Genomic DNA, 21,917 nt, shown 5'->3' on the forward strand with positions numbered 1-21,917 from the left:
TGTTTCCCCTCTACCATTCCTTTGCCTTCTCGTTAGTCTCTTATGTGGATGATACTCAGATTATGGTCTGATTGGTCGGCACGAACAACACTAGCACAGTAACTAACCATATCAATTTTCTGAACTGCCCAGTAGTTATCTCCCGGGTGGGTTCTAATTCTCGCAGAATTAACCAGGATCCGAAAGAGATTCTAGTCATGGTCTAGTTGACCTCCGACTTAGGGTCTTCTCCTGTTCCAGTGGCCGCTGTCCGTAATTTGGAATTTCGACTTGCTGTTTGATAAAACATTGACTCTATCATCTTAAATCATTAATATACTGTCGTCTTGCTTTCTCCAACTTCTTCTGCTGCACTAGATCCTCCCTTCTGTGCCTAAACATGCCTGTCCGGTGGTAGTCCAAGCAACTGTTCTTTCTCGCTTTGTTTATTTCTCTCACCTGGATTACCTTCCTCTTCCGTGGCATATTACTAGCACCCAAAATGCTGCAGGTCATGTCATGTTGCAGCTCCCACGTCACTCACACCTCTCAACCTCCTCTTCACTGGCTTTCTAGTCCCAATTGTATCTTCTCCACGCCACTGTCTAGCCACGGCGCCTTTCACCAACAGGGCCCTATTTATCTCCAACTGAAATTGTTTGTGTACTCCTTACAAACTCTCTTGGTGCTCCTTGCAGCAGCTCCTCCTTCTTCCAAAACGAAGTTACTCCTTTCCCTATCTAGCTGCTAAGGCTTGGACCTCACCCCCACCTCCAATCAGACTCAAAGATGAGCATCTCCCATTCCGGAAATCCCTCAACACCTTACTAATTCAATCTGCTGTATGGCTCTTTCTGCAATTCCTTGGTGCCAAGATACCAGGTGATTGCACGCTCAATGAATACCTAGAATAGAACAGAATTAATTTATCTTACATCCAGTGAAGAGAAAGAAACTGTGGAGATCCTTGTAAATTCTGCTCATTCACTAATTCCTTCATTCACTTACTCCTTGGCCAGGGCATGTAAGGATAATCCTACGCATAGTTGGCAGCAGGACATTAGAACTTGAAACCTTTCAATGCCCATTGGACATTTTCAAGCCATATGGCTTCTCTACCTCTAGAACTTGATCTCTGCCTACTCCTGCGTGACCCTCAGCATGCACAGCGGCCCAACGCCGACCACGGTATGGGGGTCATTGATTTTGAACGTTTGCCACTAACCTCACTCAACCACGGCACCAGAATGGGTGGCTAGCAGGTGTTTATACTAGATGCAATGTGCCTGTGTTTTATATATATATTATTTAGATCGTTTTTTATAGCGCGAACTTGACTCGTGCGGGTATCAGAGTGATTTTCAGGTCTGCAGAGAGCAACATAGTGATAGCAATAAAATCAGAATCAATATTTAGGATAATCACTACTGATGTGCAGCAAGTTAATTTATAGCAGGGAATAAATGGGTTACTCTCTTGTTATTATTTTTCTGAGTCCTTTTTTTATTGTTAATGGTCTTTTTCATTTTGTACACCATTTTACCTCAGGCCAAATGGCCACAGGCCAAACCAGGTACATTTTCTGAACATGCCTCTGTACTGCTTCCTTGCTCTCAGTCATCTCCACCTTGCATAGTTCATGTGGCACCTGTGCTCACCGCGTGTCCTGATGGTTTGATGATGGTACTTATGCTGCAATTCGGCTGCTTCGAAGCGCTGAGCTGTGACAGAAGAGAGAAAGGGGGAACATGAGGGCGAGAAAGGCACATAAGGGGAGGGGGAGAAATAGGAAGAAGGAACATGTCACATCATGTTGGCTACATGTTTATTGCCTGTGTTACAATGAAGCAACGGTAAAGCTCTAAACGGAGAGCACAACACATACATACCCTGGAGCCATGTATATGTTTTCAGGAAAAAGTTGAGATAGCCGATGTATTATTTTTCCGGCTAAATAGTGCATATACACGGGAACTGGAAACGACGGTATTCAGAAGGCACAGCAGAGGGATTACAAAAAGAATGCACGCCACATATCAGGAAATGTGTTTGTGCTTTTTATGAAGGAAGAAGATGAAAAATCCTCCTGCTTTTTAAAAACAAACATGCAAAGATTACCAAGGTTCCCACATACTTGCGACAGACACTGTGTCTTCGACCTACGCTGCTACGAGAAGTCTGGGGACGATGCCTGCTTCCGCTTTTTTTGTGCTGCGGGGAAGCTGTCGAGCAGCGTTGAGGTTTCTCTCTGGGTGTTTTGTGTGTCTGAGGGAGAAAGCGGGATGTCTCTAGGACCCTGCAAGCTCCCCGCCTGCCTGGCAGGCTGTGTGCATGATTGCAGAAAGGGGACCTGAGCGTTCAGTCACCATCCCCTAGCAGCCAGGATACAGGAAAACCCTGGGCAAGGCGGGGAGGAGGGGGGCAGGAAGAGAGGGCGAGCTGGGAGCGCAAGAGGAAGGGGAGGAAGAGACCCCCGGCTCCTGGTACCCACCATTCATCGCCCCCGAAGATGGCCTGATGCAGCCTCGCGGATAGCGAGGGAAGCCCCTTGCTTGCCTCCCCCATCTTTGCCGCTTCTGCTGCTGCTGCTGCTCTGCTTTTGCCGGCACGGGTGGTGCTGCCGCCGCCGCCGGAACTGCAGACATCCCCCATCCATTGATGGCAGGCGGGCATCAGAAGCGGAGGCTGCGGCGGCTGACATGATGCTGTGAGCCCGCATCAGACGGAAACAGAGACTATGTCATTGTGGCCCTCTGTGTGCTGAACCATGATGAAGACAGAACCCCATTCTTCCAGCAGCAGCAGCAGCGGCAGCAGCAGCGGTGGCGGGGATGGTGGTAGTGGTGGTGGTGGCACCGGCAGTGACGGTGGTGGCAGCGGAGGAGGCCCCCGGAGTGTTTCTCCACACAGGAACGCCTACGAAGCGAGCATCCAGGCCCTAAAAGCCACCAAGGAGGCTCTCTGCCCAGACTCGGAAGATGCTGCCAGGAGGTATCGCAACAAGAAGTATGGATCCAACGTCCACCGCATCAAGAACATGTTCTTGCAGATGGGGACAGCTGTGCCTGGTGAGGGGGCTCCTACCGCCACTACCACCACCACCACCACCGTGGAGATGGCCAAGGAGAAGCCTGTCCGGCTCTCCCTGCCCAGAGCCAGCAGCCTCAATGAGAATGTGGACCACAGTGCCCTGTTGAAGCTTGGCACCAGTGTGTCCGAGCGGGTTAGCCGCTTCGACACCAAGACGGAGAAGCCGCTGTCCAAGCTTCAGGAGACCAGGAAGATTTTTGAGAAGAGTCTGCAAGAGCGCGAGAACACCAATAAGCTCTTCCTGCGAAAGGAGCGTGGCGGCTTCCAAGACCGCAAGCTGGACGTGGTGGTGAAGTTCAACGGCAGCACAGAGTCACTGGACAAGCTGGACATCGAGGCTGTCTCGCCAACGGTTAGCCAGCTCAGCGCCGTCTTCGAGAAGGCTGACCTCAGGAACAACCTGGTGCACAGGACCACCAGCAAAGTTGTGGCCTTGAACTCCAAGCTGGTCTCCAAGCGGTCCCGGGCGTTCGTGCCAGACCAAAGCTCAACCAAAAGTGAAGAGCCTACAGCTCACTCAAGGGCTAGGAATCAAGACGAGCAGACGCCGGAGGTGGGCCAGCGACCACAGCCTGGTGTCCAAGCAAAGGCAGATCGGGTTAGCCGGGTGAATGAGAGAGTGTCGAGTCCATTGCAGGCAACGCGACACCAGAAGGTCCAGGAGGTGAGGAAGATCAAGCCAGTGGAAGTGGAGGAGAGCGAGGACTCTGAACATGAGGCCGGAGCAGGCACCCCGGCCGCAGAGCAAAAGGATGGTGGTCAGGAAGCAGCCCATGGATCGCCAAGGTGCAAGTCAACACCAGAGCCGCTCCTGGGTGCTGAGGTGATACAAGCAGAAGTCACGGTGCATGCCACCTTGGAAAATGGAGGCCTACCCACAGACAGACCTGAGGAGGCACCCAGCCTCCAGGAGGAAGGTGCCCCTGAGGGTGTTGGGAAGCATGAGGGTGGGGAGGGATCCGAGGAGGGTGACGAGGATGTGGAAGCAGATCATGCCGAAGAGTCCAAAAAGGAGGACTTCTCCGAGGCAGATCTGGTGGACATCAGCGCCTACAGTGGCCTTGGGGAGGACTCTGGAGGAAGCGGGCTGGATGAGGATGAGGATGCTGATGGTGCCTATGAGCCGGAGTCCAGCTGTATGGAGATCGAAGGCCTGTCGGAAGAAGAAGAAGCACCAGCACCCACCCGGAAGATCCAGTTCAGCACAGCACCCATTAAGGTAAGCGATATGACATGCTCTTCTACCAGCTGCGACGCCTCCAGGCATGCATTCAGGGTAGTTTCATAAAGAGCCTGCATTGATGCCTGTGTGACGATTGAATCTGACCACAATCCCAACTCAGGGCTCCTGGCAGGCTTCCAGCCTAGTGTCAACATGGGCCTGATTCCAACACCCAATGACCCCTCCAGGAATGTATCACATCCAGGGTCAACATGAGCCTTCATTCAATGCACTGCATGTCTAAGCTTTATTCCAACACCCACTAGCCCCTCCAGGCAGACACCCAGCTCAATGTCACCATGCACCTGCATTCATCTCACTTTCACCTTCAAACCTATATCTGGTCTAATTTCAAAGCCAAACGTTCATCTGGCCTTCAGTGTCCCTGCTCTCTGCACATCTTCTCCCGTACCGCTCTGAGGCAGCCTTGGCGTGGTATAAATACTGAGTGAGCAACAGCCATGGCTGTGAAATCCAGTGCATCGTCACCAGTGACGCATTCCCTACACACTTCCATCCTACTCACGGCCCCTCGACACCTGCGTCCAGAGCCCTCATTCAGACCTGCATTGGGAGCCCCTCCCCCCACTGTCACCTCATGCCAATGTCCATCCCGCTCTCACCCCAGGCCAGTCCCACCCCCACTGCCGCCCACTCCCCCTTCGCACGGTGTTCTTCAGGCCTGCGCCCATAACTGTCACTTCAAGAACTTCAATCAGTAGCTCCAACCCCCGCTAGCACCCTGCTCCTCCCCCGCACTAGTATCTCCAGGCGTGTACCACTCTGACTGTCATCTGTGGGCAAGCATGCGGCTCACAGCCACCCCCAGGCCTGTGTCTAACACACTGTCACCTCAGCCCTTCGTCTACCCACTGTTATCAGGCCTGAAACCGACTGACTCACTGTCAACCCAGGCCAGTATTAAGAACCCTTAGTCCAGGCCTGCGCCCAGTCCCCATCGCCTTACTTGCACCCAGTTCAGGCACACAGACCCCGGGTCCATTCATCTTCAGCTTGTGGCAAGATACACCTCCGACTTGCAAGCAGTTTCTTACCACTATCTGCATCTACTCAGGTCTGCCTACACCCCACTGAGCCAAGCATCTACCCGCTGTCAGCTGAGGCCTGTCTACACCTCACTGTGCCCAGCATCCACCCGCTCTCAGCTCAGGCCTGCCTCCACCTAACTGAGCCCAGCATCCACCCGCTCTCAGCTCAGGCCTGTCTACACCTCACTGACCCAAGCATCCACCCGCTCTCAGCTCAGGCCTCTCTACACCTCACTGACCCAAGCATCCACCCGCTCTCAGCTCAGGCCTTTCTACACCTCACTGAGCCCAGCATCCAACCGCTCTCAGCTCAGGCCTCTCTACACCTCACTGTGCCCAGCATCCACCCGCTCTCAGCTCAGGCCTCTCTACACCTCACTGAGCCCAGCATCCACCCGCTCTCAGCTCAGGCCTCTCTACACCTCACTGACCCAAGCATCCACCCGCTCTCAGCTCAGGCCTTTCTACACCTCACTGAGCCCAGCATCCAACCGCTCTCAGCTCAGGCCTCTCTACACCTCACTGTGCCCAGCATCCACCCGCTCTCAGCTCAGGCCTGTCTACACCTCACTGAGCCCAGCATCCACCCGCTGTCAGCTGAGGCCTGTCTACACCTCACTGTGCCCAGCATCCACCCGCTCTCAGCTCAGGCCTGTCTACACCTCACTGAGCCCAGCATCCACCCGCAGTCAGCTGAGGCCTGCCTAAATCTCACTGAGCCCAGCATCCACCCGCTCCGCTCAGGCCTCTCTACACCTCACTGAGCCCAGCATCCACCCGCTCCGCTCAGGCCTCTCTACACCTCACTGAGCCAAGCATCTACCCGCTGTCAGCTGAGGCCTGTCTACACCTCACTGTGCCCAGCATCCACCCGCTCTCAGCTCAGGCCTGTCTACACCTCACTGAGCCCAGCATCCACCCGCTCCGCTCAGGCCTGTCTACACCTCACTGAGCCCAGCATCCACCCGCAGTCAGCTGAGGCCTGCCTAAATCTCACTGAGCCCAGCATCCACCCGCTCCGTTCAGGCCTCTCCACACCTCACTGAGCCCAGCATCCACCCGCTCCGCTCAGGCCTCTCTACACCTCACTGAGCCAAGCATCTACCCGCTGTCAGCTGAGGCCTGTCTACACCTCACTGAGCCCAGCATCCACCCGCTGTCAGCTGAGGCCTGTCTACACCTCACTGTGCCCAGCATCCACCCGCTCTCAGCTCAGGCCTGCCTCCACCTCACTGAGCCCAGCATCCACCCGCTCTCAGCTCAGGCCTGTCTACACCTCACTGAGCCCAGCATCCACCCGCTGTCAGCTCAGGCCTGTCTGCATCTCACTGAGCCCAGCATCCACCCGCTGTCAGCTGAGGCCTGTCTACACCTCACAGTGCCCAGCATCCACCCGCTCTCAGCTCAGGCCTCTCTACACCTCACTGAGCCCAGCATCCACCCGCTCTCAGCTCAGGCCTCTCTACACCTCACTGTGCCCAGCATCCACCCGCTCTCAGCTCAGGCCTGTCTACACCTCACTGAGCCCAGCATCCACCCGCTCTCAGCTCAGGCCTCTCTACACCTCACTGTGCCCAGCATCCACCCGCTCTCAGCTCAGGCCTCTCTACACCTCACTGTGCCCAGCATCCACCCGCTCTCAGCTCAGGCCTGTCTACACCTCACTGTGCCCAGCATCCACCCGCTCTCAGCTCAGGCCTGCCTACACCTCACTGTGCCCAGCATCCACCCGCTCTCAGCTCAGGCCTGTCTACACCTCACTGAGCCCAGCATCCACCCGCAGTCAGCTCAGGCCTGCCTACACCTCACTGAGCCAAGCATCTACCCGCTGTCAGCTGAGGCCTGTCTACACCTCACAGTGCCCAGCATCCACCCGCTCTCAGCTCAGGCCTGCCTACACCTCACTGTGCCCAGCATCCACCCGCTCTCAGCTCAGGCCTGTCTACACCTCACTGAGCCAAGCATCTACCCGCTGTCAGCTGAGGCCTGTCTACACCTCACAGTGCCCAGCATCCACCCGCTCTCAGCTCAGGCCTGCCTACACCTCACTGAGCCCAGCATCCACCCGCTGTCAGCTGAGGCCTGCCTAAATCTCACTGAGCCCAGCATCCACCCGCTGTCAGCTGAGGCCTGCCTTCACCTCACTGAGCCCAGCATCCACCCGCTCCCAGCTCAGGCCTCTCTACACCTCACTGTGCCCAGCATCCACCCGCTCTCAGCTCAGGCCTCTCTACACCTCACTGTGCCCAGCATCCACCCGCTGTCAGCTCAGGCCTGTCTGCATCCTTCTGACCCCAGCATCCACCCGCTCTCAGCTCAGGCCTCTCTACACCTCACTGAGCCAAGCATCTACCCGCTGTCAGCTCAGGCCTGCCTACACCTCACTGAGCCAAGCATCTACCCGCTGTCAGCTCAGGCCTCTCTGCATCCATCTGACCCCAGCATCCACCCACTGTCAGCTCAGACCTGCCTGCATCCATCTGACCCCAGAAACCACAAACTGTCAGCTCAGGCCTCTCTATACCTCACTGACCCCAGCATCCCCCCCCTGCTGTCAGCTCAGGCCTGCCTACACCTCATTGAGCACAGCATCCACCCGCTGTCAGCTCAGGCCTGTCTGCATCCATCTGACCCCAGCATCCACCCGCTGTCAGCTCAGGCCTGTCTGCATCCACCTGACTCCAGCATCCACCCACTGTCAGCTCAGGCCTGTATACACCTCACAGACCCCAGCAACCACCCGCTGTCAGCTCAGGCCTCTCTTCATCCATCTGACCCCAGCAACCACCAACTGTCAGCTCAGGCCTCTCTTCACCTCCATGACCCCAGCATCCGACCTCTGTCAGCTCAGGCCTGTCTGCAACCATCTGACCCCAGCATCCACCCACTGTCAGCTCAGGCCTGTCTGCATCCATCTGAACCCAGCATCCACCCGCTGTCAGCTTAGGCCTGTCTGCATCCATCTGAACCCAGCATCCACCCGCTGTCAGCTCAGGCCTTCCTATACCTCACTGAGCCAAGCATCCACCCGCTCTCAGCTCAGGCCTGTCTAAACCTCACTGAGCCCAGCATCCGACTGCTGTCAGCTCAGGCCTGCCTACACCTCACTGAGCCAAGCATCTACCCGCTGTCAGCTCAGGCCTCTCTGCATCCATCTGACCCCAGCATCCACCCACTGTCAGCTCAGGCCTCTCTGCATCCATCTGACCACAGCATCCACCCACTGTCAGCTCAGGCCTGCCTGCATCCATCTGACCCCAGAAACCACAAACTGTCAGCTCAGGCCTCTCTATACCTCACTGACCCCAGCATCCCCCCCCCCGCTGTCAGCTTAGGCCTGCCTACACCTCATTGAGCACAGCATCCACCCGCTGTCAGCTCAGGCCTGTCTGCATCCATCTGACCCCCGCATCCACCCGCTGTCAGCTCAGGCCTGTCTGCATCCACCTGACTCCAGCATCCACCCACTGTCAGCTCAGGCCTGTATACACCTCACAGACCCCAGCAACCACCCGCTGTCAGCTCAGGCCTCTCTTTATCCATCTGACCCCAGCAACCACCAACTGTCAGCTCAGGCCTGTCTGCATCCATCTGAACCCAGCATCCACCCGCTGTCAGCTTAGGCCTGTCTGCATCCATCTGAACCCAGCATCCACCCGCTGTCAGCTCAGGCCTTCCTATACCTCACTGACCCCAGCATCCACCCGCTCTCAGCTCAGGCCTGTCTACACCTCACTGAGCCCAGCATCCGACTGCTGTCAGCTCAGGTCTGTCTGCATCCCTCTGACCCCAGCATCCACCCGCTGTCAGCTCAGCCCTCTCTGCATCCATCTGACCCCAGCATCCACCCACTGTCAGCTCAGGCCTGTCTGCATCCATCTGACCCCAGCATCCACCCGCTGTCAGCTCAGGCCTGTCTGCATCCACCTGACTCCAGCATCCACCCGCTGTCAGCTCAGGCCTGTATACACCTTACAGACCCCAGCAACCACCCGCTGTCAGCTCAGGCCTCTCTTCATCCATCTGACCCCAGCAACCACCAACTGTCAGCTCAGGCCTCTCTTCACCTCACTGACCCCAGCATCCGACCTCTGTCAGCTCAGGTCTGTCTGCAACCATCTGACCCCAGCATCCACCCGCTGTCAGCTCAGGCCTGTATACACCTTACAGACCCCAGCAACCACCCGCTGTCAGCTCAGGCCTCTCTTCATCCATCTGACCCCAGCAACCACCAACTGTCAGCTCAGGCCTCTCTTCACCTCACTGACCCCAGCATCCGACCTCTGTCAGCTCAGGTCTGTCTGCAACCATCTGACCCCAGCATCCACCCACTGTCAGCTCAGGCCTGTCTGCATCCATCTGAACCCAGCATCCACCCGCTGTCAGCTCAGGCCTTCCTATACCTCACTGACCCCAGCATCCACCCGCTCTCAGCTCAGGCCTGTCTATACCTCACTGACCCCAGAATCCACCCGCTCTCAGCTCAGGCCTGTCTAAACCTCACTGAGCCCAGCATCCGACTGCTGTCAGCTCAGGTCTGTCTGCATCCCTCTGACCCCAGCATCCGCCCGCTGTCAGCTCAGGTCTTCCTAGACCTCACTGACCCCAGCATCCACCCGCTCTCAGATCAGGCCTGTCTGCGTCCATCTGACCCCAGCATCCACCCGCTCTCAGCTCAGGCCTGTCTGCGTCCATCTGACCACAGCATCCACCCGCTCTCAGCTCAGGCCTCTCCTTATCCATCTGACCCCAGCAACCACAAACTTTCAGCTCAGGCCTTCCCAGACCTCACTGACCCCAGCATCCACCCGCTGTCAGCTCAGGCCTATCTACCTCTCATTTCCATCTGAACCCAGCGTGCTGCCAGCTCAGATATGCTTTGAGCCCTCTATTCTCTGATGCCAACAAGCGCCACTATCACCCGCAGCACGGTGTGCTCTCATTCTCACCCAGATCTCGTACCCAGCTCGCTCAGGTTTGCACCAGGTTCACTATCACCTGAACCCAGTATCTACTGTCAGCTCAGGCCTGTTTCAGCTCAGCATCATCTGAACGGGGACCGTTTCACCGTTTCAACTCAGCCCTCCACTCTTGTTCACAGTTCACTATCATCTAAACACAATATCCACTAACTGTCAGCTCAGACACGTTTAGAACTCAGTATCATCCCAGGCATGCATCCAATTCATTGTCACCTCAGGCCTGCATCCATTACTGCATCATCCCAGGCCTGCATCCAGTACTGCCTCAGTCCAGGCCTGCATCCATTACTGCATCATCCCAGGCCTGCATCCAGTACGGCATCATCCCAGGCCTGCATCCATTACTGCATCATCCCAGGCCTGCATCCAGTACTGCATCATCCCAGGCCTGCATCCAGTACTGCATCATCCCAGGCCTGCATCCATTACTGCATCATCCCAGGCCTGCATCCAGTACTGCATCATCCCAGGCCTGCATCCATTACTGCATCATCCCAGGCCTGCATCCAGTACTGCATCATCCCAGGCCTGCATCCATTACTGCATCATCCCAGGCCTGCATCCATTACTGCATCATCCCAGGCCTGCATCCAGTACTGCATCATCCCAGGCCTGCATCCATTACTGCATCATCCCAGGCCTGCATCCAGTACTGCATCATCCCAGGCCTGCATCCATTACTGCATCATCCCAGGCCTGCATCCATTACTGCATCATCCCAGGCCTGCATCCAGTACTGCATCATCCCAGGCCTGCATCCATTACTGCATCATCCCAGGCCTGCATCCATTACTGCATCATCCCAGGCCTGCATCCATTACTGCATCATCCCAGGCCTGCATCCATTACTGCATCATCCCAGGCCTGCATCCAGTACTGCCTCGGTCCAGGCCTGCATCCATTACTGCATCATCCCAAGCCTGCATCCAGTACTGCCTCAGTCTAGGCCTGCATCCATTACTGCATCATCTCAGGCCTGCATCCATTACTGCATCAGTCTAGGCCTGCATCAGTCCAGGCCTGCATCCATTACTGCATCATCCCAGGCCTGCATCCAGTACTGCCTCAGTCCAGGCCTGCATCCATTACTGCATCATCTCAGGCCTGCATCCATTACTGCATCAGTCTAGGCCTGCATCCATTACTGCATCATCCCAGGCCTGCATCCAGTACTGCATCAGCCCAGGCCAGCATCCAGTACTGCATCACTCCAGGCCTGCATCCAGTACTGCATCAGCCCAGACCTGTATTCAGTTCACTGTAACCCAGGCCTGCACCCAGTACTCCATCTGCCCAGGCCTGCATTCAGATCAGTGTGGCCCAGGACTGGATCCAGTTCTCTGTCACCTCAGACATGCGCAAAGCTCAGAATCATCCTTGACCCAGCAGTCACTTCTCTGTCACCTCCGGCCTGCATGCAGGTTACTATCACTTCAGGCCTGCATTCACCCTCTGTCACTCATGACTGCATTCAGTTCTCTGCCATCCCAGGCCTGTGCCCAGATCTCTGCCACCTCAGGACTGCATCCACTTTTCTGTCATACCAGGCCTGCATCCAGTTATCTGCAACCTCAGGCCTGCATCCAGATATCTGTCACTTCAGGCCTGCATCCAGATATCTGTCACTTCAGGCCTGCATCCAGTTCTCAGCCATCCCAGGCCTGCACCCAGATCGCTGCCACCTCAGGCCTGCATCCAGTTATATTTCACTTCAGGCCTGTGTCCAGATATCTGTCACTTTAGGCCTACGTCCAATTCTCTGACACCTCATGCCTGCTCCCAGTTCTCTGCCACCTCAGGCCTGCATCTAGATGTCTGTCACGTCAGGCCTGCATCCAGTTCTCTGTCACCTCAGACATGCGCAAAGCTCAGAATCATCCTTGACCCAGCAGTCACTTCTCTGTCACCTCCGGCCTGCATGCAGGTTACTATCACTTCAGGCCTGCATTCACCCTCTGTCACTCATGACTGCATTCAGTTCTCTGCCATCCCAGGCCTGTGCCCAGATCTCTGCCACCTCAGGACTGCATCCACTTTTCTGTCATACCAGGCCTGCATCCAGTTATCTGCAACCTCAGGCCTGCATCCAGATATCTGTCACTTCAGGCCTGCATCCAGATATCTGTCACTTCAGGCCTGCATCCAGTTCTCAGCCATCCCAGGCCTGCACCCAGATCGCTGCCACCTCAGGCCTGCATCCAGTTATATTTCACTTCAGGCCTGTGTCCAGATATCTGTCACTTTAGGCCTACGTCCAATTCTCTGACACCTCATGCCTGCTCCCAGTTCTCTGCCACCTCAGGCCTGCATCTAGATGTCTGTCACGTCAGGCCTGCATCCAGTTCTCTGCCACCTCAGGCCTACACCCAGTTCTCTGTCATCCCAGGCCTGCACCCAGATCTCTGCCACCTCAGGCCTGCATCTAGTTCTCTACCACCTCAGGCCTGCATCCAGTTCTCTGCTATCCCAGGCCTGCACACAGATCTCTGCCACCTCAGGCCTGCATCCAGTTCTCTGCTCTCCCAGGCCTGCACACAGATCTCTGCCACCTCAGGCCTGCATCTAGTTCTCTACCACCTCAGGCCTGCATCCAGTTCTCTGCTATCCCAGGCCTGCACACAGATCTCTGCCACCTCAGGCCTGCATCCAGTTCTCTGCTCTCCCAGGCCTGCACACAGATCTCTGCCACCTCAGGTCTGCTTTCAGTTTTCTGTCACCCCCAGGCCTGCACACAGCTCACTAACTATCAATGCAAACCTGCATTTACCTTTTGCCAACCATGCCTGCATCCACTTCCCTCACGCCTCAGACCTGCACCCGGTCACCTCCAGGGCTGCACGCAGCATACTATCCTATTCAGGCCTGCATACCGCCACTGTCACTGCATCCTGTTCTCTTGAGTCTCGAACCAAAAATGAGGTCACTGACACAGGCTGACACCCCAGTTCCAACATGCAACCGCCTCACTCTCGCCTCAGTTCCGCATCTAGCTCACTCTCACATCAGGCCTGCTTTTACCCGCTACCATTTTCTCACGTGATGGTGATGGTGCGACTGCGCCAGCTTCGCCGAAAGTTACATCCCTCATTGTCTTCCCTCCCAATCCTTCACAACTCACATGTATTTACCGCACTCTCCACCTGCCTCTCCATCCAGCTGCCCACTAACTCCCTGTTCACTGACTCTCGCTTCCGGGTCTCTGCTTCTTGTCCCCAGTGTGCACCCGTACTCTTACGTCCCTCCACCGCGCCTGCTCTCTGCTTGGCTCTACCCTCCCCCAGTTAGGATGCTCACTTCTAGATAAATCGATACTGACAATTGACATTTTGGCATCGAAATGTATTTATTTATTACTTTACCGAGTTTTAAGTAGTGCGAACTAGACCCGAAGGTATCAGAGAGCTTTACAGAGATAGCACAGCAGCAATAACGTGCGATACAAGTGGAGTAAATAAAAATACATAGTGACACTAAATAAAAATGGTAAGATACGTGACGTATTCAATAGCCACGTGTTTTCTCCTGTCTCGACCATTGTTTACCCCAACATGTAAATCTCACCCACACACTTCTTTCTGATCTTCCGTAGATTGATCTGAGTACCCACCCCAGTGCACCCCCCACATAGCGCAACGTCTCCACTGCTTTCCATCAGGTACCCCCCCACGCCCCCCCCCCCCGGGCAGCGCCACGGTCGGTTTATTTTCATCGATATGAGCCGCGAGGACTTGTTATTTGAGTGACTTGGTAAGATTGTAACGTGTTCCTTATACACGGCCCTGAGGGATGCTGTTGCGTTGCAGGCCTGCCCTTGGGGTGACAGGCTGACCTTTGTGTGTTGTTACACTCAAGGCCCTCCTCACAGTATCAAAGGGAGCCTCTGAAATGTGTGCAAGGTAAAAGTGGCGTCTGCCCCCGCTCCAGCTCGTGTCACAGTGTCACAGGCACAGTTTGTGCATGCTTGCATTCACCATTATTCACTCGCATATCTCTGTGGGGACGGGCTGCCCATGCTCCTAGTCTGACTGCAACACACTCCAGCAGGTGCAACTGAGTGGTCACCCACCTCCTGTCCCACAGGCCATGCGACTCTCCCCACACAGGGGCCACTGTGGGCTCCACACGCCCCTTGCCTGTCTTTTGTTGGAACGGAAGCTATCTCCCCCTCTTCAAGTACCCCTGAAGTTTTGGGGAGGGCTTGAAACTGCGACACGGGCTCTGGGCTTTGCCTTCGTATAGTGGTTATAGGGCGCCCCTATCCTACAGTAATTCTATGATGTTGACAGGTCAATCAATCAATCAATCAGGCGAATTTATAAAGCGCGCTACTCACCCGCTAGGGTCTCAAGGCGCTGGGAGGGGGGGTCCGCTACTGCTCGAAAAGCCAGGTCTTGAGTTGTTTACTGAAGGAGAGATGGTCCTGGGTCAGCCGTAGGTGGATGGGGAGGGAATTCCATGTCTTGGCCGCCAGGTAGGAGAAGGATCTTCCTCCGGCGGTGGCTCTGCGAGTACGTGGGACGGTGGCGAGGGCGAGGCTGGTCGAGTGGAGCTGGCGGGTGGGTGTGCAGAATGTGAGGCGGTTGTTGAGGTACTTGGGTCCCAAGTCGTGGAGATCCTTGTGTGCGTGGGTGAGGAGTCTGCACGTGATCCTCTTGCTGACGGGGAGCCAGTGCAGGTCTCTCAGATGAACAGAGATGTGGTCGTGGCGGGGGATGTCCAGGATGAGTCGTGCAGAAGCGTTCTGTATGCGCTGGAGTCTTTTCTGGAGTTTGGCTGTGGTTCCCGCGTAGAGGGTGTTCCCGTAGTCCTGTCGGCTGGTGACGAGGGCCTGGGTGACCGTCTTCCTGGTTTCGGTGGGGATCCACCGGAAGATCTTTCAGAGCATGCGCAGGGTGTTGAAACAGGATGACGAGACGGCATTGACTTGTTTGGTCATCGTGAGGGAGGAGTCCAGGATGAACCCCAGGTTGCGTGCATGGTCCGTTGGCTTGGGTGCGGTGCCCAGGGCAGGGGGCCACCAGGAGTCGTCTCAGGCAGAGGGGGATGATCCCAGGATGAGGACTTCCGTCTTGTCTGAGTTCAGTTTCAGGCAGCTGGTCTTCATCCACTCTGCGACGTCTTTCATTCCTTCCTGGAGGCTGGCTCTGGCGGTGGCGGGGTCGTTGGTGAGGGTGAGGATCAGCTGGGTGTCGTCAGCGTAGGAGATGATGTTTAGGTTGTGTTGGCGTGCGATGGCTGTGAGGGGACTGATGTAGACGTTGAAGAGGGTGGAGCTGAGCGAGGATCCTTGAGGTACGCCGCAGATGACTTCGGTGGCTGCGGATCGGAACGGGGGGGAAGCGGACTCTCTGGGTTCTTCCGGTGAGGAACGAGATGATCCACTCCAGTGCCTTCCCTTGGATTCCGGTGTTGCTGAGGCGCTGTATTAGTGTGCGGTGGCATACTGTGTCGAATGCTGCTGAGAGATCCAGGAGGATGAGGGCAGCTGTTTCCCCGTTGTCCAGCAGGGATCTGATGTCGTCGGTGGCTGCGATGAGGGCGGTCTCGGTGCTGTGGTTAGCTCGGAAACCGGACTGTGAGGGGTCGAGGGATCCGTTCGTCTCGAGGAAGGTGGCGAGTTGTTTGTTGACGGTCTTCTCGATGTAATGTAATGTAAAAACTATTTATAGAGCGCGCGGACACCAGGCGGTTTCATGGTGCTGGGGACGGAGGGGCGAAGGTGGGAAACGATGTGCAGATGTTATTCAAAGGCTTGACGAAACAGGTGAGTTTTCAACATTTTCCTAAAAAGAGGTGTAACAGGAAATTGACCTGAGTTCGTGTGGAAAAGAATTCCATAATTTGGGTGCCAAAAATGAGAACCTAAGGCCCCCGTGTTTTTTCCGTTTGAAAGAGGGGACGGAAAGGAGGTTGTGGTGGGAAGAACGAAGGTTACGGAATGGGACGTACCGATGGATCCAGGCAATAAAAGCAGGAGCGTGGCCAGATAGTGACTTAAAGATGGTGCATCCAAGTTTGAAAATATGGCGTTTAGCCACCGGAAGCCAATGGAGCCTCTTCAGCAAAGGGGAGACATGTTGATGTTTAGGTTGATGGAAAATAAGTCTCGCTGCTTGGTTCTGAACCAATTGTAGTTGGTGGAGCTGGTAGGCCGGGATGCCAACGTGGAGAACGTTGGCATAATAGAGGCGGGAGGTAACCAATGCCATGATGACCAATGTGAGTGCCTCCGTGGTCAAGAACCTGCAAATTTTCCGGATTCTCCGAAGATGGAAAAAGCACGAGGAGGTGACTGCATTAATTTGGGGTTTTAATGAAAGATCTTTACTGATGATAACCCCTAGACTCTTCACGGAGTCAGCGGGGGGGGAGCCCCAGGAAGATTGCCAAAAACTGGGGTTCCAAGGATTAAGAGACCCTCCAGTTAAAACAAGCTCCGTTTTGTCGGGGTTAAGTTTCAATTGGCTTTGACACATCCATTCACCGATGGAAAGCATGGTGGATTGGAAATTGGTGATGGATGCAGGGGTGGAATCAAAGTTAAAAACCAGTTGAAGGTCATCGGCGTAATTGAAGATGGTGGCTGGGCTATTGCGTAAGAAGCAGATCAGAGGTTGCATATACAAGTTAAATAGAAGAGGCGATAGGGCGGAGCCCTGGGGGACCCCGCAGGTAAGTTTCGTGGGAGTGGCTGAGAAAGTGGACAAATGAACAGCTTGGGAGCGATGGTGTAGGAAAGATCTGATCCACCTCAGAGCCACGCCTCGGATGCCAGCATTGTTGACACGGTCGATCAGAAGATCATGATCGACCGTGTCAAAAGCGGCGGATAAGTCCAAAGGCACAAGTGCCTGGGCGATGACTTTGGCAGGGAAAGGGAGGAGCGAGATGGGGCGGAAGTTCTTGAGATCCGTGGGGTCCGCGGTGGGTTTCTTCAGGAGAGCGCTGAGCTCGGCGTGTTTCCAGCTTTCTGGAAAGGTGGCGGTGGCGAAGGAGATTTTGATGATGTCCCGGAGTTGGGGTGCGATGATGGAGTCGGCCTTGTTGAAAACGTGGTGAGGGCAGGGGTCGGTTGGGGATCCGGAGTGGATGGTGTTCATCGTGTGGGTGGTGTCTTCGGTGCTGACCGGGGTCCAGTTGCAGAGGGTGGTGGTGGGGGCGCCGGTTCGGTGGTTGGGTGCGTGGTCTGTGCGCCGAAGCTGTTGTGTATATCGACGATCTTCCGGTGGAAGAACGAGGCGAGTGAGTCGCAGAGGTCTTGCAAGGGCGTGATGTCGTTGTTGCCGGCGCTGGGGTTGGAGAGCTCTTTAACGATGCTGAAGAGTTCCTTGCTGTTGTGGGTGTTGTTGTCCAGACGTTCTTTGAAAGTAGTCCTTTTGGTAGTGCGGATCAGCTGGTGGTGTTTGTGGGTGGCGTTCTTAAGGGCTGTCATGTTTTCTGTTGTTTAGTCGTGGCGCCAGGCTTTCTCGAGGTTGCGGCAGTTTTTCTTGGAGGTTTTGAGTTCGTTGGTGAACCACGAGGCTTTCTTGCTGCTGGGTCTGCTGGGAGGGTTCTTCAGTGGAGCGAGGTCGGCGGCGCAGTTGGTGAGCCACAGTGTGAGGTTGTGGGCTTCTTCGTTGGGGTCCGTTGTGTTGGCGGGAGGGTTCTGGCTGAGGGAGGTGGTGAGCTGGTCGGCGGTGATCTTGCTCCAGCTTCTGCGGGGAACCTGTTGCGGGTGGTGGTGGGTTGTGGTTCTCCTGAAGTTGAAGTGGACGAGGCTGTGATCAGTCCAGTGTAGTCCGGTGGAGTGGCTGAAGGAAATGTGCTTGCTGGAGGAGAAGACGGGGTCAAGCGCGTGGCTGGCGTAGTGGGTGGGGGTGTTCACCAGTTGCTTGAGACCGAGGTTGGCGAGGTTGTCCAGCAGGGCGGTGGTGTTGCTGTCGGTGGTAGGTGCGTGGCTCACACTCCTTTCTCCAAATTGGGGCACCTGGTGGCCTACCCCATTCTTCCCTGAGGTGAAAGGCGACACCTCACATTGAGGGGGCACCTTCACATTTCTCTAATACAGGGCCGTAACCCAGGCCAATGCGGTCCCCGCGCCCCAACCCTTAAAGGGGTCTCTAACCCTTCAGGGGGCGGAGGGTATTCAGTCCAAGGCCCTAGAGATATGCGAGACTCCGGTGCCCTCATTACATTTTCCGGAGGGTGGGGGGGTACATCATTTTGTGTAACACCACTGCTCTAAGCCTCTGAGGTCTTAGACCCCGTCCACACCGCCCCTCATTTCCTTCTGCTCCTGGTGTGATAGTTACTCTGGGGTCATTTCTCTGCGACACTGCACACCATTAGAGTGACAGGCTAGCGCTAGGCCTGAGGGGGTGGGCTCTGGGTTTACTGCGTCCCAGAGAGGACGAAGTCTGCCAGCTCCTCTCTCCCTTCCCAGCAGTATTGGGGGTCTGTGCGCTATGGGCTTTGCAGAGGCCTCTGTGCGCTATGGGATGTGCGGAGGCCTGCGAGCGTGGCTCTGGCCTGAAAGCAGTTCTGTAGGGAGATCTTTGAAACTAAGTGGGGACTGTGGACCTTGGAGAACTGTGTGCTGTGGGGCAGGCACTGGGGTGCGGGGGTAAGGAAGCGGGATGTGGAATGTGGCAGTAGGCTCTGGAGATCGGCCATAGGCTGTCGGGGAGGCGGATCTAAGCTCTGCGAGGACCCCTGAGCTCTGGAACATTATTTCTAATGTGTGTAGAGTACTGGTGTGTAAAGAGAACCCAAGGCAACGGTGCAGGGCGGGGGATGGGGTAGTGTCCTGGGCTATGGGGTGGCTGTCGATAATTTGCATTTACTTTTTCTGCTGCATGTTTGTGTCATGGGATTTGCACTGCGCAGTTTGTTTTTGTTTGTATAGCATGAACCCCCCCCCCCCCCCACCTTACACACCCTCTCCTCGACGTTGGGCCTTCGCTTCATATAAAATCTATTTTCAACAGGAAATGGGAGATGTGACTTCCTGTCAATGGCTTCCTGTTGCTGCGCCAGCGCCCGTGTGGTTCAAGGCCGTGTCTGTGCTGTCACTGCGGTTCAGTGTAGAAATTGCAACTCGGTTCTCTTGTGAGTTCAACCCTTGGTTTTGTGTGAGTGCAGCGCCAGAGTGAAGCGTGTGTACCTACCGCACAGGAATTGTGTTAAGGCAGCTCAGAACTTCTGCCACAGTGCCACTGCAGTGCAGCGCAGGCCCAGTGCACCTCTGGACCGGGGCCTCTGCGGCGTAGGACAGCGGCCGTGCGCTTCCGTGTCGCTCGGGGCAGTGTAGCGCTTCACTGGCCCAGATCAGTTCGGCACCAGTGGGGCGCACGGCCAGTGTCACTGTGGCGCAGAGGCAGCGAGCGGCAGCGCAGCTCGGGACTGACGTCCTTGCACCCCATTGTCACTCTGACTCGGGCGACGCTGCAGTGCAGTCCATGACTGTCTGATGTCGCACGGATTGGCACTTCAAGAGAACGTTGTTTTTTGTATAGCGCTTTACACTGCAAGAACGCTGACAGCGCTAAGGGAAACAAGCCATATGGGAAACCGTGACTTAGACGGGGAAAGAAGAGACACACGAAGGGAATGAAAGCCGAGTCTAGTGGCTGGAGTGGTCTTCGCCGGAACTACTAGAGGGAACAATAGTGCCTTGTGGGCAGCTGGACTTCGGCGTCTGGGTGCTGGCAGGACGTGAGGGCAACAGAATGGGAGGAGTTAAAGGAGTCTGGGAGGAAAGGAGGTTGAAGGCGGGATGAAGGGTGAGCGGTGAGAGTGTGGGAGGAATTCGTACCCGACGTCGTGGTAGAGTGTGTGAGTGACACCTGAGCAGGCCAGAGGGAGTCCCTGGGAGGGAGCCGCTCACACTACACGATGTCCAGGGTCAGCCGTCTCGCTCCTGCTTCTCCCAAGATATATATTTTTTTCCCCGGTAGGTCTGCAGCTGAAGAGGAGAGGGCAGACTCGGGTCTGGGGGTCTATTTATTTATTTATGCATTTTTATATAGCGTGAACTTTACCCAGAGGTGTCACAGCGCTTTACAATAGAACAAAGTAAATTACATAAGGAATGAGGGTAGCATCGAAGTAGGTAGAACGACTTATAGGTACTCGTGGTGGAAATTACACTTTAGCAAATTACAGATCCATTCAAGATCATAAAAACGAAAAGGTGGCACGATTAGGGTAACCCAAGCGCATAATGCATATTTACTAAATTGAGCTCTCGTGAGTGTCTGTGGACCGTAGCATCGGGAGGGCTCATGCACTGGGCGCATAGCTTGACCCCATCAGTCAGCTCGTCTGGCCTGGACGTTCAGCGCTTGGATCACATTCTAGGCGCATGCTACATACAGGCTGCTCCGCGGAGGCCAAGGTGCGGAAGATGCTTCTAGCACACATAGGCCATTTCAGTCTGCCACAGTGAAGAGGAGAGGCGGGGTGCTGGAGCCGGAGAGAGAGGGGGGCGTAAAAAGAAAACGTAACCAGGACATGATGTCATGTCGTGAGTATCGAAACTGAAGTTGTCCACATGACGTTAGTCCCTCGAGGATTTTCAGGCAGAACAACAGAAAGGGAGGTAGCAGAAAAGGAAGGGAGGGAACATAATAATTTTAAAATTAAACTCATCTATCTACCTAGAAAGGATGACAGGCTGAGCTGGCCTTGCCCAAAGGAGAAGCTGTGAGCTCAATGGCATGTACTGGTGTTTGCCAGGAGCTCAACCGACTAAGCTGTTTAACCTATTGTCAGGCCAGAAAATAATGTTGAATATGGCAACTCCCTCTTGTTTTTGGCCTCCTCTGCCACGAACACCCCTGACTTGCCCAGTCCTGACTATATGGATGTGGTAATGCCAAGTGACCTGCCGACGATGTTCTGTGACATTTAAAATGACCTCTGACAGTCTGTGTCACCTGGGAGATTCCACAGGGGATGGCATCCAATCATGTGGATTTGTTGAGGGTGACCTGTGACCTCAAAATAATTTAGCAGGGATGATCACTGAGAACAAAAAAACAGTTTAAGGGAAATACTTTTAAGCCATGATGAATACCTAGTTTCAGGACTCAATGACACAGGAGCTGATAGGCCGCCAGTCACTGTGGGTAAGGCCCCCCCACCAGGATTCCTTAGTCTAGCTGGGGAGTCTTCGCTCACTGTAGGGCACTTGCTGCAAAATAAACGACCACAACTAATAACATTTCACAGCAAATACCTTTTCCCCTCAAATCAGGTTAGTTCCTAGTTGGGCTGGTATTCCAGAGTTGGTCATCTGGATAGATCAGGAAAAGGCCTTCCACCTTCTTCAATCAATCAATCAAGCATTTGTATAGCGCACTACTCACCCGGCGCTTGGGGAGGGGGGGGTCCGCTACTGCTCGAACAGCCAGGTCTTGAGCTGCTTCCTGAAGGCGAGGTGGTCTTGGGTCAGGCGGAGGTGGGTCGGGAGGGTGTTCCAGGTCTTGGCGGCCAGGTAGGAGAAGGACCTTCCTCCTGTGGTGGCTCTTCGGATGCGGGGGACGGCGGCGAGGGCGTGGTTGGTCGATCGAAGCTGGCGTGTGGGAGTGTAGAAGTTGAGGCGGCTGTTGAGGT

General features: G+C 55.2%; 1 protein-coding gene across 1 annotated transcript in view; it reads left to right on the top strand.

The window, feature by feature from the left end:
* Positions 1-2,316: 2,316 nt before the first annotated feature.
* PPP1R9B (protein phosphatase 1 regulatory subunit 9B) overlaps positions 2,317-21,917 on the top strand; it is a 337,706-nt gene continuing 318,105 nt past the window's right edge. Inside the window, exon 1 of the mRNA XM_078645241.1 lies at positions 2,317-4,288. Within this exon, the coding sequence (XP_078501367.1) occupies positions 2,747-4,288 (1,542 nt within the window). The 5' untranslated portion in view covers positions 2,317-2,746. The remainder of the gene's footprint in view (positions 4,289-21,917) is intronic.

Source organism: Lissotriton helveticus, chromosome 5_1 (assembly GCF_964261635.1).
Source record: "Lissotriton helveticus chromosome 5_1, aLisHel1.1, whole genome shotgun sequence".
Lineage (NCBI taxonomy): Eukaryota > Metazoa > Chordata > Amphibia > Caudata > Salamandridae > Lissotriton > Lissotriton helveticus.